At 43.8% G+C, this 17,700-nt stretch overlaps 1 protein-coding gene and 1 non-coding gene across 3 annotated transcripts; one reads left to right on the forward strand and one right to left on the reverse strand.

Annotated features, from left to right (window-relative positions):
• The first annotated feature begins 280 nt into the window (after positions 1–280).
• DNAJC12 (DnaJ heat shock protein family (Hsp40) member C12) lies at positions 281–13,147 on the forward strand. Of its 2 annotated transcripts, XM_062496360.1 has the most exons (6): positions 281–623; positions 3,940–4,057; positions 6,937–7,015; positions 8,769–8,929; positions 10,126–10,327; positions 12,050–13,147. In XM_062496360.1, exons 2-6 carry the CDS (start codon positions 3,980–3,982, stop codon positions 12,142–12,144), a joined length of 615 nt encoding a protein of 204 aa, XP_062352344.1. In that variant the 5' UTR covers positions 281–623; positions 3,940–3,979; the 3' UTR covers positions 12,145–13,147. The 2 variants fall into 2 exon arrangements, with proteins under 2 accessions (XP_062352344.1, XP_062352343.1); XM_062496359.1 differs by lacking the exon at positions 281–623 and having other exon boundaries at positions 8,790–8,929.
• A 4,132-nt stretch (positions 13,148–17,279) lies between these two features.
• Positions 17,280–17,361, reverse strand: TRNAS-UGA (transfer RNA serine (anticodon UGA)). Its single transcript has one exon. It is a non-coding gene; the product is annotated as a tRNA-Ser (tRNA).
• Positions 17,362–17,700: the final 339 nt, after the last annotated feature.

Genomic DNA, 17,700 nt, shown 5'->3' on the forward strand with positions numbered 1-17,700 from the left:
GCACGTGACCGCGGCACGTGACCCGGCAACAACAAACCGAGGCACGTGACCGGGGGTGCCGCCGGCGTCACGTGGTGCTCGTGCCGCCTCGCGCCCGCCCCCGCTCCCCTCAGGGGGCCCCGCGATGGCGGCTCCAAGAGCCTGAGGGAGAGCTGAGGGGCGCGACCTGCCCGGCCTGTCCCGGCCGTCTCCGTGCCCTCCCTTTCCGTCCTGTCCCTGCCGTGTGCCGCTCGCGGCCCGCCCGCTGCCGAGCGCTGACCGTGCGCCGCTCCTCTGCGCTCCCCGGTCGGCGGCTCCCGGCAAATGGCGGCTCCGCCGTTCGCTCCTCGCCTGCAGCGTGAGAAGCCCTTAGGGCTCGCTCTCCCTCAGGGTGTCGGTCAGACAGTGTCCCTTCCCCGGAGCGAGCTCCCCGCTGCTGAGCCCTTTGCTGGGCCGTGCAGCACCCGGCCAGGGGGAACCTGCCGGGCAGGGCCGGCCCTGAGTCCGTTCCAGAGCGGGGCCGGGGGCTCGGAGCGGGCTCTGAGCGCACGGAGCCGAGGGTGAGGCCGTTCCCAGGGCACGGCCGCTGCCTGCCTGCCAAGGCAGCGACCGGCACCGCGGGCTCTTGGCAGGGATGTTCTAAGGTATTTCCCCTTACCTTCCGGGATAACACATTAGCCCCACCTGGGATTCTTCATCGCGGTACTCGAGCTCCCGGGATACAGGAGCTTTTTTTTGGGGGGGGTCAGCATCTCTAAACCACTGCTGCTTTAGGAATGGAGACTGCGTGGTGTAGGAGAGACCGGACAGTAAGCGGCGAGAGATGGGATTTGTTCTAATAAGGGACCCAACTTCCTTGTGTTTTCTTTCCACCTGGGAGCTTGGACTGGATAGAACTCGGCCTTTTCCCCGGGGCTGCCACCAACATAGTCTAAACTTCATGGATGTTAATTTAAATATCGGTTTGGTGTTACTGTTCAACATCATGAGCTATTAGTGGATCTAATAGAATGGCATTTCTAAATTTAGTGGCAATACCCAGGTTAGACAGGTAGAATTTTCCCCTTGCAGGCCTTGATAACCAACAGCTTTTAAAATATTCGGGGTTATTTTATTTATTTTTTTTTTTTTACATATGGCTTCAAAAGGGATTACTTCATGGATAATTAACTTTATACGTGATCTTTGTAGGGGGACGGAAGTTTGGTTGTTTTTTGGGTTTGTTTTATTTTTTCCCCTGGTTCTTTCAGGTATTAACAGCAGTGAAAAATACATATATACTTCTTTTCACACTAGCTGCTTCTCAAACCAAGCTGCCGAGTGACCAGATCAGGAAGCTTTTGTTATTCTGTGCAACTTTGTATGCAAGTGTTCTTTTTCCTTCTTGCCTCTTGAGGCTGAGGCAAGATTCATATTTCTTAAAAAGTGCCTGCAAGCTGATTTCATCAGCATATAGAGGGGAGGTGGGGCTTTAAGACTGGTTTGGTGGTTATTTGTGTGAAGACAGCTCTAAGGAAGAAATAATACCAGTGGTGCAGATGTAGGATCTGAGATTCAAATAGAGATTTCCAGATCTTACTGCCTTATTTAAAGGGCTGTTTATGACTTTTACGAGTTGTTGGCAAATGTCTCCTGTTACATTGAAGCAGAATTTAGATTCGTTCCGGGCTCTGAACAAACAGAATTGTCAATATGTGTTAGGACTGAGAGGCACCTTTTATTGGTGGCTGGGTACAGAGAACAAATACGAGATTTCCTCACTTCCAGAACAATTTGTACATCCTGAGCAACACTACCCATGGCATGTGTAAGCAATAGTCTATGCCCTCTCCTGCTCTGCAATTCCCTTTTAAATGAACTTTATGTCCTGGGGCTAATCTTTGTGGGGTTTTTGTGTAATACATGTGGCTGCTCTTGCTCTCTGATGATGCTTTGGGAGTTGCCCCACAGAAGTCAGTAGGAGTAGTTAAAGGCTGAGTCGCTGTTCAGTGTATTTCGTGTTCTCCAGACACGAACCTGCAGCTGTGCTGTGGGAGCCTTTGTGCCCCAAGCCCCGTGGATCTGGAGGGGCAGGAGCACGGGCACTGCGGCGTTTGCCGCACACACCTGCACACACCGCGCTGTGTGCGGCCGCAGGAGTGAGTAGAGGCGGGGCTGAGGCTTCGGGGAGCGCGTTCCCTGGGAGCGCACACCTGGCGCGTCCCCAGGTTGTCACTGACCCGGCAGAACAGAAATAGCCACTGACAGCTGGAGGGGAAAAGGGTTAAAGAGCTTCCCTTCCACCTTACCTAAAGGAATACTTGGAAAAGAAAGGGATGTCAAGAATGCTGTTGGGAGTAGGGACAGCTGTTCGGTTTTTTTGTCCTCCCACAGAGTACAACCTATTTAAATATTGACATGTTCTATTGTTAAAAGACTTTCTTTCCTGTACTTTTCTGGTTATTAAGTTTATGAACGGTGGAGATGGAGGGATTTGTAATTGCTAATTCTTCCACTTGTAGCGACATTGAAAAAAGATTTCTGTTGTTCTGTTTACTCAGAGAAATATGTTGGTAGAATTTTTTATCACATTTAAATGGGTTCACCAAGGATTTTATGCTTTTTCTTTTAATATTATTGCTTTTAGTTACTTTGTGTATTTTATAATCTTAGTAGGCTGTCTGAACATATAGTAAAAACAGAACATTTCAGACAATTCAACCTTGAATAGAAAATGGTGGAAGATTAATATTAAATGTCATCACAGAACAATATTAATGCAGATATTAAAGCACTCGTGGATGCAAAAATTATGTATTTGTTATTCATAGATAGTTCTGAACGGCCACTGGGTCCTTTGTTGGTTCACACAGGGGCTGTTCCATCCTTGGTCACATCCTGGGCATCTGCTCTCCTACAAGGTCACTGCATCTAGAACTGAATAACTGCTCACAGCATCTGTTTGTGAGTGCTAAGGAAACATCAGGATTTAATGTCACAAAACATCTTGAGTTGCAGAGCTCTTGCAGATGTGGGAAATGTAAAACCAGAACTCCTAAGGCTCCAGGGGAAAGCCTTCAGCCTGTGGTTATATTACGCTTAGGAAGTGATATTTTGAAATCAACATATCATGGCTGACACCAAACGTGTCCAGAGTTTCTGTTGGGCTGAGGTCTTGGTCATTAACCATAGTTTAAAATTAAGGTATTTCACCTCATTGTAAAATGAGCGTCACAAGGAACGTGCTTTGCACACAGTACAGACCCTCGAGCCACAGTGTGAAAGTAATTTAGCATGAGAAAGTATTTAATTTGATAGCAGATACTGAGTGTTTCATGTCCTCGGGTACTTCTAATTTGTGGGACGTGACTGCTGTGCAGTTGCTGTTTGTTTTTGAGGAGCAGTGTCTGGGTACTCAAGGAAGCCTTCAGACAGTGAAGGTTGCCCCCTTTTTGTTGAGCTGACTGGCAGACCTCTGACTTGAGACTTTGGCAAGGTCGGTGCTTTGTTCTCCAAAGTTTGCACCCTGTAATTGTTGTTTTGGGAGTAATCTTTACTCTTTTCTGTAATTACCCATCTGATCATCTGGTCGAAGGTGGTGGCAAAAGTTGCAAATAGAAATTGAACAGAAAATGGCTGAGGTGCAGGACAGCCTCTCGGTGTGTGCCTGGCTTGCAGTGGCTGCACAGATGATGGCCGGAGAGAAGTCTCTGCCGCCTTTCAGTGTCCAGAGCTCCGCGGTCTGGACGGGAGCCACAGTTTCACCTTGGAGTGGCTCTGACAACTACAGATCCCAGGGAGCGTTGCCGAGAGCAGCTCCGTGCGGGGCCAATGGCAGCGGGGACCTGCCCAGCTCCGTGCGTGTCAGCTGCCAGCGTTCAAAAGCGCCTCACCGAGCTCGCTCCGGGCTGGCAGCCGCCTGTTGCCCTGAGCTACTTCAGATTCGTGTCTGAGCTCCGGCTTGTGTTCTGTATTCCGCAGCCTCCCTGACGGCTGGGAAAAGCCCGCTGGAGCAGTGCCGATGGATGCGATCCTGAGCTGCAACCCGGAGGACCTGGAGGATTACTACAACTTGCTGGGATGTGATGAGCTATCGACGGTAAGAGCTTCTCCCTCCCCGCCGGCAGTTTGAACGTGCTCGTTGCCTGCAGGGAATTTGCATCTGGGAGTATTTGAAATGCCTTGTGCACCTTCTTCCTTCTTTCTCACCCCTCGTAGGATCTCCCTTGGAGAGCTCAGTTTTTCTCTCCTGTGTTTTCTCCAACGTTAAGAACCTGGAGGAAGGCTTCGGTTGAAAATGTCATGTAGAACAGGACTGAACTATGGAGAGAGCCAACTGCATGTGCTTGACAGCATCCAAATAATAGTTTGGAATATATGTTATTGGTTTTGAAAGCTGAAAAGGAGCTATTTATGTACAAGTAATACAATGAAAGTTCATAGCCTTAGGACACCAATAATGCTCAGTTTCTTGGGCTTTACGCATAGCATAATATTTTTTAAAATGTATTCACTGGTTCGGGTGAAAACAAAACTAATATCTCTATCTTTTACCATAGTAGTGCTTTTGAAATGCTGTTTTAAATTCAAATACTAGTTTTACTAATTTGTTTTGATAGCAGATAACATGTTTTATAATAAGATTTAGCTAAGTTGTTTTCAAGTAATGTGCAGCTAAAGGTGTCCATACAACTTTTTGTTGGCTAATCTAGCATGCTGGGTTTTGTTTTTTTTTTTTTTTTTTTTTTTTAATTTAGCTGTTATATTAACTGGAATTGTGTTTCTGGTTTGGAAAAGGAGTTTTGATTACTCTGCTGCAATGAGGGATGTATTCAGTGGGGGTAGAAGCTGTCTTTTGCTCAGTAAATTTAGTCAGACAGTCTCAGCTGTCCTAGTGGTGAAGTATAAAGCCCAGGAGTAAACATCTTCGGTGTGTCCCAGAGGGAATTGCAAAGCTTCTCCTGAGGACACTCCTAGCAGTGGTCCCAGCAAAGGGCAGTGCTCAAGTCTCCACACAGGCTGGTTTTGCAGATGCTGTTTCTCATTTTTTACCTCACACTAATTCCTTAAGGGCTTAGCAATTAATGAACAGTTCAAGTACATATGATAATTATTTTTCCAATTGCTTGAAAATGAAATTAAAAAGCTGGAATAAATGCTAATAGGTCCTGAAAAACAAGCTGTCAGGTACTATTTGTTCTGAGAAGCAGCAGATGTTGCTGCACTGTTTTTGATATGGGAGATCCAGGCTGACTGAGCCCCAGGATGGCCTTTCCTCCCCTCAGGACCCTGCACAGCTCTTCTGGGGTCTCACAGGAATCTGGAGGGATTTTACAGCCTCACTGTTTTGTCCAGGAGTCAGACATTTGGGACAGGCTCCTTTGGGCATACACAGCACACTCCCAGCTGCAGAATATCCTGCTCTTGGTTGGACCTGGTGAAATTTAAGCAGAAATACTCTGTTTCTACAGATTTTTTTCTGTATTCAAGGAAACAAAAACCAAGTTCGTTCTTGGCTTCTGGTAGAATTGAGCTCACAGCCACCTACTTCATCTTGAGATGTGACAGGAAGAGGGGAGATTTAATCTCAATCCTTCTTCAAGAACAATGCTATTCGTGTATAGTGGGTATAGGATATGTTTCTTGGTAAAACACCTCACTATGTATTTTATATTTATTTAATGTATCAACTTTATTTTCTACTGATTTTTTTCTAAGCTGAAGACTTCCATGCTACCCTTCGGCTACATTTTGTCCCTGTGTACACATTTTAACTTCAAAGTTCCCCTTTCAGTAACTAAGTTTTGGAGATGGTAGCTGGCTATACAGTAACCAGTCTCGAAGAGTTCTCTGTACACTGTATGTGTTTTAAAGTGTCTTACTGACTGCACATACACTACATTAGATCTGTTCCTCTGGAAGGAGCTACTGAGCAGAGTGAGAAGTGCAGAATTCTTAAGATACTACTGTAGACCACATTTTTTCCCAGAATATGCCAGTAAGATTTGTCCAGCTAGTTGAGCAAACTGTAATTTTATTCTAAATTAAAAGTGCTATGAGACTTAATTTTGAAGGAAGTAATTTAAATTGTATGTGGCTGTCATGGTTTGACAAATGAGGAATTTGTATGAATAGCCTTTGTTGTATGGGAAAGAATGGTAATTATTTGGTACCTTAGGGCGAATTGTAAAAGCTTAAGCTGAACTGCAATGATGTAAAAAGAAGTTTTGGCTTCTGAGTTATAAGAACCAGCAAGATACTTGGAGAAGCACTAAACATTTGAAAACCTAAGCTGGTGCCCACTCCAGTGGCATCCTGTATTTTAACTGTTAACATGTCTTAGTTTTTCCAGGGGTTGTAATACTTTATGATATGCCAAACTGTGTGGGAATTTGCAAGTAACTGATAAACTAATACATGCCAATTCTAATGTTGATTATAAATCTATTATACTCCAAGCCAACCTTTTTACATGGAAGATTAACTTGAAGATAGGATGTGAATTTCTGGTTATCGAGCAAGTTATCTTGGAGTATCCAAGATGGAAACCTCCTGGGGTGCAGGCTGAATTTCCTATGAATAGGAAGCCACCTAAACCCACAAATTGATCTTCAGCAATACAGAGAGCCTTTGCTTCCTGACATGAGACTGTTGAAAGTTAGAGTCAATTAAACAAAGTAAACAGCAGCTCAAGGGATGCATTTTGCCTCTGTGGTCAAATGTCTTTGCACATTTTTCTAGAGCCATGTTGGATGAGCCTCACAAAAAACAAGACCAAGGATAAGTGCATGGTAATAAGATTAAATAAGCAGTGTCACTGGCAGGAGGTTGTTTTTACCTACTTTGCTTGTGCTTAAGCTTATAAAACTGAATAGAACAAAATCTTTCAGCCTTCTTTAATGTTCCCAGCCTCTTTAAAAAAAGAAAATTTGCAAATCTTTTCTGTGTTTACTCACTTTATCTCAATATTTTATTTAGGCTGAACAGATTCTTGCCGAATATAAGATTAAAGCCCTTGAATGTCATCCTGATAAGCATCCTGGAAACCCCAAAGCAGGTATGTATTCTTTCCTGTCTAAAAACGATCTTTTTTTTTTTTTTTTATTCTACTAGCATGGCCAAGATACTAAATTCAGCGTTAAAACTTTATTTCCCCTTAAAATGTTTCAATCCTTGTGTGCATTGAGCACGTTCTGTTTAAATAGCAAGCTTGTGATATTCCTTCTAAGACTTGCACACTCCTCTGTGATAAAGCAGGAAGACACTTGTTGTAGTTTGTTTTTTTAGGGGTTTTTTTGCTTTTTTTGCGGGGGGGGTTGTTTGTTTTGGTTTTGTTTTTTTTGTTTGTTTTGTTTTGTTTTTTTTTCTCTAATTTCTAGGACCTTGAACTTTTTTTCTTCCTACAGCAGATCATCTTTTAATTCAGAATTTATTTCTGGGGTGGTCCCTTTCTAGACCTATGGAGCTGGTCAGTGGCCTTCAGGTGCCACACTTGTGTCCATCAGTTAATTTACTGCCAGGAACAAGCCTGTGAGGAACATATAAAATGTGCTTTAGTTTCTTTTAATGTAATTTAATGATGGGAAGTGAAGAGAAGCTGGCCCTACGGTAAGCCTCTGTTTGCAGAACAGCAGCTGACATTTGTGTTGGTGAGAGGGAGCAGCTCCTCAGAGCTGGGAGGGCTGAGCAGCACCTGAGTTATTTATTTGGAGCCAGTCTTTACTCATTCATTGCCACAGAGAGGCCAGAGCAGAGCTCACCAAGGCTGAGCTACAAAAAAGAGCAGCCAAGTGCCAAATAGCAGAGCAGCTTTGCTTGTCCTGAAAAAATGTTATATTCTCTCTTTACCTAAACATGCCTTATTTACTTTAAATACCTTTTTACTGTACTAGTGAGAGTTTACTTTATGTTTTTTATTTTATTTCATCAGCTTAAAGCTTAATGAAGAGTAATTAAAGTAGACCTTTTATTTGTTGAAAACTAGTAACACTGGAATAAGGAAACCTAGTACAATTGTTCCCTTAGCCTGTTGTTTCTTGTTTGATTTACAGTTATCAATTTTGATTAGTATTTGGGTGTAGTGTATTTCAAAAGAACTCTCTAATTTGTAAACTGGAATAAATGAATAATAGTAATAATGATAGATCGCTGCAACATAGGTGAGTCATAGATAAAGTCTACATCTTAATAACCCTTCCACAAATAGTAACATGCAGCTGCATCCTTAGTAACAATTCAGTGGAAAATTGCCCTGTAGGGAAAGGTGAGAGCTCTCACTCATGCACTGGATATACATTTTAGCATATGTAGAAAACATACCTAATAACATGCACAAGTTAATTAATCTGAACTATACTTAGATTATTCTTCTTGTTTGTTAGTTCCTGCTCATCTTTTTTTTCCTCCCTGGTCATGGTTCTTGTTGCTGTGCTCTGTAGCCTCCTGTGCTGCTGTAGATCTGTTTGCTCCTTCTAAGCAGTGTTGCTCTAATTTTCCTTTTTAAGGTGGTCTGCAGGGCCTGACTTGTGCCTTTCACCTCAGTGCTCTGTAAATTTCTCTGAACTTCAATTTAGGCGCTTCTGAAGTTGGTAGACAAAGGAACATTTCGATTCTGATTTGCAAGGGTATCAGTCCACCAAAGATGCTGTGATCCTAAAGCCAGCCAGAGCAGTGAGAGCTGGAATCGGAAGCACTTCCCTTGGTCACTTGCTCCTCCTCCTGCCTTCTCCTCTACTTTACTCTGTGCCGCTGCTGGCAGGTCCCCTTTTGCACCTGAATTCATTCCTGTGCCGAACAAACATTGTCTTTAGTGTCCTTTGTGTGTGTGGCAGTGGAGAATTTCCAGAAGCTGCAGCAAGCCAAGGAGACTCTGACGAACGAGGAGAGCCGGGCGCGTTACGATTACTGGCGCCGGAGCAAAGTCAGCATCCCGTTCCAGCAGTGGGAGGCGCTGAGCAGCTCCGTGAGAACGGTCAGTGGGTGCTGCCTGGCTTTGGGCCCTCGGCAGCTGGGGCAGGTGGGGCTGGCCCCGACAAAAAAAATTGCAGAGTGAGGGGATGAGTTAGAGTTATGAGTTCTGCTGCAGTGGGGATGGGAATGGTGCAGAGAGATTCCTACGCTGGGGATGTTAAGGAAATTCAGGAAAAATTGGAGGGCTTCAGAAGCCCATTCACATAGTTTTAGAGTGAATTTATTGATTTGCTGCTTTTATAGGAGGTTTAAATAACTTAAGGGCTGTTTTCAAAAGCTTCAGCTCACTTTGCTTTTGTAGGAAACTTTCTTTTCAAAGTTAAGTTAAAGCTGGGACCTTTTTATAATATATTCTCTTCTTGTTATATTGCTTATTAGATAGGTTTTCATGCTGATTAAATTAAGATCTCATTGAAAAAATCTAGAATGTCGTTCCTTGGAACCCGGGGCTTCCCATAGAGCTTTGGAGGGGCCCTGCTAGGCTGGTGGGGTGACCTGGACAGAGGCAGGAGTTTTTTGGATGATTTCCCTCCTGATCATGCTATTGAGAAGATTTGGTAGCATGTCCCTAGTAGAGCTCAATTCCATAATACTGGACTATTTTTTTCCCTGCCCTACAAGAGTGAATTAGTTACAGGGCTACGTGGTCGTATTTTCAGGCTCTTGAATAAATGTTTCATGTGTCAATTCTGCCCATCTCAGTTCTGCTTAGGAGAGAAGTTTGAGACACTTCAACTAGAGCATTAAGCCTGAGCTTAAATGTTTGCTGGACGTTTCCAACTAAGCTTAGTTAATTTCCAAACGGATGTTATTCCACAGACTTTAATATTAAATCTTTTCAAATTGCCTTGCCTTCAAAGGGTACTTTGAAGTCAAAGGCATCTTTGAAAATTAACATTTCTGAAGTCACTCAAGCCCTCTTAAAAAATGTCTGAATTCATGACATAAGAAGCTGGACAAAAGGCCCTTAAAATTCTGATCTAGTTGTACATTTTGTTCTTCATCCCAACATGACACAAAGTGTCCTCTGCAGTGCTGTTTGTGACATGTAACCATGCTTTGACCTGAACTATTGACCTACAGGCTTCTCAATCTGCTTTGTTTGACCACTTATTGCAGCAATACAAGAAAGAAAAAGTGATTAAAAGCCCATTAAAGCATAAGGCCTAGTTCTTTGTTATGTTTGCATTCCTGTAGTCAATGCACTGGGCTGTCCAAAGTAAGAAGGACCAAATGCTGGAAGCTCCTGACTTTGGTAATACCAACAGCATAACTACTGAGATATGGACCCAACAGACAGAAAACAGTGGAGATGGATTGTTGGAAGGGAGCAGGGAGCAAGAAGATGTTGCAATTCCTGATGTGAAACCACAGTCTTCAAAGAATGCAGACTCCCCAAGTAAGTGAAAACAGAAAATTGCAGTATCCACGGATTGGCCTGAAATGGTGGCTTTCAGCCATGAGAAAGTCTTCTCCAGAGCAGTGTGTTCAACTTGTAGCTTTTTAAAAGTGGTTTTGGGTTGGGATTTCAGTTTGGGGTTTATGCTTTTGATTACTTAATTTTGAACTTTTCAGATGCTCCTTCCTCCCTATTCCAAGTTTTCTTGTTTGTTTGCTAGTAAAAACAGCAGCTGGAGAAGGAGAAAAAAATGCTTCGACCAAAATAGAAAGTTTAGTTTTTCTGATATATAAAAATGCAAAATAAAAAGGAAAGGCAGTTATAGTCTGTGATTTTTAAAAATATATTTTAAAACTGAAGTAAAATGTTTAGGTTTGGGGATTTTTTTATCTACCTTTCAGTACTTTTGCACAGTTTGCCTCTGCTGAGTTAATGAGGTCTAAAATTCGAGACTTGGAGGCTTCTTTTGTATTTCAAACAGTTTTGTTTTTTCTAAGCAGTGTATGCACCAGAATCAATGTGTGTTTCAGAAGTGTCACCTACCAGTCAGCACTTCCTGGTTGTGGTTTAGGTCACTGTGCCTGATCAGAGCTTCCTTAGCACCATGGGCACCCTCTGTGCTGCCTGATCCTTCAGGAGTTTCATAATCCCAGGCCCATCTAAGCAGAGAACCGCTGTTAAACAAAGCCCTGTCATTTCTCCCAGTTTGATCAAACAGGAAATCAGGGTGAATTGTGAGGGTAGCAAAACTGAATGAAATCCCAAACATTTGCAGAATGCAGAAAATAGATCAGAACATCCTACAAAGAAGTGTATGCCAGGCCTAACTGAAAACTTGATTTTGACAAATTATGCTCTATAACTTCATACTATTTACTCTTTTTATTTGGTAATTAAATCATCACTGTATCCTTTGTTGAACAGTAAAATTTTGAAGGAAAGAAAACATCATCTTGTTCCTTTAATGGTGAATTTTCTTTTCAGGCATCTTCTTTCTCGATTTTTTTTAAGTTTTGATTTAATTTCCAGGTATTTGAATGGGGAAAACAGCAAGCTCATCAAGTGCCGACTTCATTTATCCAGTGTCATATATTTACATTAATAAATGTTAATATTGTCATATATTTGACAGGGTGTGTATGCACTTTTGTGTTTATACCCGATGCTAGGATGTTGAGTGTTTTTGTTTTGGTCCAGCAAAAATTTATATATTGTGTTCCACTTAGAAACTTAGCATTGTGTATTCCTGTCTGCTGGCCTGGATGAATTCTTGACTACCACCTTCATGGCTATTTCAGCTCAAACAAGAGATTTGAACACTAATTCTGCTCATAGGATTCAGTTTGCTATAAAAGGAAGGTCACATTTTAGTATTAAAAGGCCCCAGATCAGGTACTTGCAGATTTATCACATCACCATCCCCATCATCTTCCCTAGATTAAGCCAATGCAGTGTGTTCAGTTTTCCTTTGTGAGCTCTCTCTAGGGACTGCCGGGGCCCTTGCTGTTCTCCTTTGGACCTTCCCAGCTGATCTCTGTCCTGAAGGTTGGTGTTGGAGTTCTTGTTCCAGCGCTCGTATTTGTCACTGCTCGTCAAGAGCACTGGAAGTCACCACTTCTCTGCTTTCTTTTTTTTTGGGAAGGCTGTCAGGTATTATTTCAGAAAATGTAATTTTATGCATGTTTATCATAATTTAGTTGTCTCTCTCTTTTTTCCCCTCAGGATTTTCGGAGGGGAATTACTGGCACTTGCGCTTCCGCTGGTCAGGCGATGCTCCATCAGACCTTCTGAGGAAATTCAGAAACTATGAGATCTAAAATGAGGAACATGCAGGAGCATGAGATCATCTGTTCAACAGTTCAGTATTTTTTCTTTTGCCAGCAGTTATAAGTTATTTGTATTTTGTATTCTTTCATTGTAACGTGTTGTTCCAGTCAATGTCTGAATACTGATTTATCACACATGGCTGTGAGCATTACAGATGGAGGTTTTTCTGTTCAGTAAGCAAAGCCCTTTTCAGTATTAACACACAGTGATTTTGTGAAGTTATCTAACATCTTACATACTGTTTCTTGTATTCTCAAATGTTATGCAGTGAATAATATTTCTCTCAATAGAGTGATGTTATGAAAAACATACTCTCAGTAGAACCTTGGGCTCCAGAGTATCCTACTCAGCAAAGATCTTCCAAAAGCTTGAAGACAACAAACTGTAAACAGAACTGTGCTTATCTCTCAACTCTGTGCTCTGCTTCACTTCTGCATTGCATGGTACTCGCTGCAGTGATTTATAATGTACTCATTGCAATCTTAACTTGTAGGAGAGTTGTGATCTTATACACGAAATAAGAATGTTTTTGTTATCCAGGGTCACTGTGACAGATCAAGCACTCCTAAAAGTCACTCATCTTATACCTTACACACCTTTTGTACCAGCTATTTGTTTTGGAAGACAGTTCCAGAACTTTACCTCTCCAGATAACAATTTTTGTGTTAAGATGTATTGGTGGAAAACTGATCCCCTGTATGTGTGCCAGCATTGTCCTGTGGCTTCACAGCACTTTCCCTCCCTGCTCAGGTGTGCTAGACAGGGTTTTGTATGGTGAAGAATGAAAAATCAAACTAGTCAGCACTAATGTGTACAAAATCTCACATGAAAAAATTTTGATAATTTGGGCAACTTTTCAAATTCTACATTGTTGTTTATTTATTTTGTGTTTGTTTTCTTCTTTGAAAACTTAGCTAATATGTCAGGTACTTTCATTGTGGTTTTGTGCAGGCAGATAATTCCATCAGCAGCAAATAAAACTTCATGCATGCAGTCAAGGGGTTGCTTTCATCTTTTTAATTAAATCTTCCACCCACCACAGAGATTCCTTTGGAATTTCCTGTTATTTGTTATCTCAGTAGAGAAAAGCTTAAGGAGTCTGGGTAGGAATCCTAGCAGTGCAATGGAAAGTGTAACCTGGAAGGCCCAGTGTTGTCCCCACATGGAAACAATCTGATGTCTGTCTCTCCCTTCAGGGACCTGTGTGGCTTGGCTGGGCTGCGCTGCCTGAGTTACTTGGGCCTGTTAGCCACAGACTGGGACCCCGGTGCTGTTACTGGAACCCAGTGAAGGGTGCATCCTACTGACCTCATGGCCAGCTGTGTCCTGGAGCCAGCCTGCTCCACTGGGGCTGCTACCTGTGTCAGTGCTGCTGCTTGGTCCCAGTTTGGAAACGCTCACAGGGGCTGCTACCACTCTTAATGCTGCTTGTGCTGGTCCCAGTTTGGAAAAGCTGAGTGCTGGTGCTGTGCTGATACAACCATGCTGACCCTGGGGTGGATGGCACTGGTACCAAGAGCCAGTTTTATAGCACATCACCTTTACTTTTACATGCTTTTCTCTTGCATATTTTGCAGCTGAAGGCATTATAGAGATGAGATTAATAATTTTCTCTAACATTGTTTTGTTACTGTTTTTTTTTTTCAGTGCATTTGCCGCTTTACTTCATACAAAGACATTTGCTCAAGAAAGATTTTGATTTATGTTGAGGGACTGTAAACATTGTCAGACAGTATTAACAGAAGAAACTCTTACTGTATGTGAAGGATACTAAGTAATAGGGAACAGTTTTCCCTCTAACAAAGAGATGAGAATGCAGCCAGCTGGAGTACTTTGAATCAGACACAGCCCAGATTCTCCTGTGCCCGTTGCACTTGCTGCTAAGGGTAAAAGGGGGTGGTTGGATGGGTGATTTAGCACCTAATGAGCTGGTTTCCCTTGAGAAGTGAACGTATAATAGACCTTTGAACAGCAAACTAAGAGTTTGTGTCATTAAAACCTATGTCATTATCAGCCAATTATTGCGTGGTTGGTTTTGGCAAAGAACCTTTGGATGTTTGTTCTGGATGAATAATTGCAGATATTTGGAAGGCTCTTAGGCCAGTGAAAGCTCATGGCAAAAGTGTTTTGCAACAGCCTGCTGAAGATCAGTCCTGTAATTTGTGTCCTGTAATTTTGCACTCACGAGGAGGTCAGGTTCTGACTGGTGCTCCAGTACAGCAATGCCACCAATACAGACTCTTTTTTTTTTTTTTTCCTCTGTACGTGTTAAACTTGAGCTGGTCCATTTTTCTGCATTTCTTGAGTTGAATTAATCTATTCCTAGCAGAGCAAACCCAGAGTTTTGGAAAACAAGAGTAGCCTGTGCAGCTTGTTTTGCTTTTTATTCCCCAAAACCAGGTGCAACCTGACCTGTTGGCCAGTAACAACAGTTAACTGGAATGAGTGGGCAGCCCAGTTTTCCCTCACGTTAGAAAGTAAAGAAAGAAGCATCTGACAGATTAGTCAGTGTTGGATCATTCAGGGTCCACACGCCAAGAATAAATTACTTCTCTGTTTCTTTAAAATATATAGTATTTTTAGAAGGCTTTATTTTTGCTAGTAGCATGAAAAGATCCAGAGAATGTCCCACCTGACATTTCATCAGCAATTATGTGGTGCTTTGCCCCTGCACTGGTGAGCACCAAACAGAATTCACTTTCTGAAACTTTAACTGGGGAAGGAGGGGTGAGGTGGATCTCAGGCTCTGTGAAGGTGTGATTAAGGCAAACAGAGTCAGGTGTTCATGGTTCTCAGGGCCCACTGAGATTATTAACTCTCTTTGCGAGGGGTTGTCTGTCCGGGTGGGGAGCAGCAGCAACAAACCCAGACACTATTTATTAGATTAGGGGCTGGGAGTTTCAGGTTGGAGGAGGGCAGCTCTCTGCAAGATATGGTAAGCTCCTATTTTCTTCTCTAGCTCCCCGTGTGAGTTGCTTAGGTGGGCAGAAAAGGGTCCTGAATGTTTTGGGTATGTGAGGGCTCTGGCTTACTGTGCTGTGTTATAGCTCTGAGTGATTTGGTATGAAAATAAACAGAACTGTGAGGTGAGCCCTGATCCTCTGGAGTCCAGTCAAGTGTTGATAAAACCTGACCATTACTGGACTTGTAAACAGGAAAACTGAGCAGTTTTCACCTGGAAGTTATGAGACAGCAGATGGGGTGCAGGTGTATATAGTAATGATGATAAAATACAGAGATTAGGGCACATTATTCAATGCTGTGTTTCTAGGTCTTTGAAACTATTTCAAACAGAAATTAAGCAATTATTTAGCAAATTGTTTACAGTGAAGCTGAATAGTGTGGGGAGGATTCTGGACTTATATAGAATTATTATATCTTTATTTGCTGCTGTTATACTTGTGTAAGTGCAGAGCATGTAAGATTGTGAAGAACTAAAACATTCTGAACCTTTTTGTTTTGCTAGTATTTGCCAAGTTACTTTGCAAGCAATTGTCAAGTGACAGTGTAAGAGTTAGATTGGATGATGAGTGCAGACAGTATATGATTTAAAATCTCAGGCTGAGTAATGCTGAATGATAGGTAAGGTCGCTTCTTGATTGTTTGTTTTCCTCTTTAAATGAGATTTTTAAAGAAAGGCAATTTATATGTTCTATAATAGAAGCAAGTATCCTGATTATGAAGAGATACTGAGTATCTTTAATTTCCTGAGCGTGGACATTGCTATCTTACCTTCCCAGCAGGCTCATCTCTCATTTCAGGATATGAAAGTGTAAGCAGTGAGGCTGTTGTAAAGCTGATGAAATTACACAGCAAAAGATAAAGCCACTCGGTAGGTTGTTGGGCTGTGTCACTGTCAGACGGGCAGATGATTATCAGTTAGTTGATGCTGGGTGTTTTTATTGCAGCCCAGAGCTCACGCTCCCCCTGCTGTTGGCAGAGTTGCCAATTTGTCAGCCCTTCACCGGTGCTGGGGAGGAGGCTGACACATCTGAGTGGGGAGAGCTCAGTGTAAGCCAATCAGAGACGATCGGGGAATGCTGCCTTGTTTTGTTTTTCCTGGTTATAATTGGCAAAATAACTTCTGTGGGTTCCTCCCCCCCCCAACTCCATGTTGTGTGTATGTGCATCATGCATGTGCAGAAGGTCATAAAAGGCAGGAAAAGAGGATTTGAGGCCCCCCCCCCTCATTCAAGGTCCAGGAGGAATCGGGCAGCTTCCTTCAGGAAAGGCAAGGTTTGATGGATCAAGTCCATTCCTTAGAGAGAAGCCTCCTGCTGACAAGATTTAATTTGTTTAGTATCAGCTGTAGGACATGTGGCAGAACAATAGAGCTTTGGGTGAGTCAGGGGACTGTTTGTGTGGGTGAATGCCGAGCTTTGGAGCTGGACACTGCCTGCCCTGTGTACAGGGCCTGGAAGGTGAGCTGTTGAAAGAGCACTGAGCCCCAGGTGCCCTTCTCTTACCTCCCTCGAGGGCTCTTGTCCCTGCTGGTAGATGCAATGCCAGATGCTTGCCCTGGGACCTTGCTACACCTTCGGTGCTGCTGTTCTTTCTGCCAGGGCTAAGGGAGGAGCAGGTAGGTACGGCCTGATGAGCTGCAGTAGGATAAATATCACAGGCAACAAAGATGATGAGGGGACTGGATCTTCCCTCATGAGGAAAGGCTGAAGGAGCCGGGCCTATTCAGTGTCAGAGAGATGGCTGAGGGGGGAACCTCTGTAATGTGCATAAATATCCAAAGGGGAGTGTGGAGAAGGTGGGGCCGAACAATGGGACCGGGAACTGCTGCACAGGAGCTTCCAGCTGAGGAAGAGCTGCTTTCCTGTGCTGTGAATGGGCCCTGGCACAGACTGACAGCGAGGCTGTAGAGCCTCCCTCGGGGCGCTATTCCAGAGCCGGCTGGACAGGGCCCTGCCGTGTCCCCTGGGATCGCCCTGCGATCGGTCAGCCGCTGTGTCCCCTCCGAGCTGCCCCGCTCTGTGCCATCCCAGATGATCGCTGTGCTTGCTGCAGGGGCTTTTAGCCGAGACAGGAGACGTGAGCAGTAAAACTTGCACGCGGCGGGGATTAACAAAGGGCCAGGAAAGAATAAAAAAAAAAAAAAAGCTAAGCCCATCCGGGCCGCAGCGAGCAGGGTTCGAACCTGCGCGGGGAGACCCCATTGGATTTCAAGTCCAACGCCTTAACCACTCGGCCATCGCTGCTGATACCGCTCCGGGCCCCGGGCTGCACCCTTATAGGGCGTTCCGCCCGCGCAGGCCCTGCCCCCAGCCCGCTCGGCCAATGAGCGCCGCCGGTGCCGGCCCCGCCTCCACTGCAATGGCGGGCGCGGCCCCGCGGGAGCGGCGGCGGAGGGAACAGCGCCGGTTGGGGCGGGAGCGCGGAGCTTGTGTCCGCTCCTGTGAGGGGCACCTGCGCGCCTGAGTCCGCGGGAGCAGGCAGCCAGGAATGCTACGGGAGACAGCAGTCATTAGCTGTTGCATTAGCTTTCAGTGGCGTTAGTATCTTTCATGGTTTTACGATTTCTTTCAGTTATTACAAAA

The sequence above is a fragment of the Cinclus cinclus genome, chromosome 7 (assembly GCF_963662255.1).
Source record: "Cinclus cinclus chromosome 7, bCinCin1.1, whole genome shotgun sequence".
Taxonomy (NCBI): domain Eukaryota; kingdom Metazoa; phylum Chordata; class Aves; order Passeriformes; family Cinclidae; genus Cinclus; species Cinclus cinclus.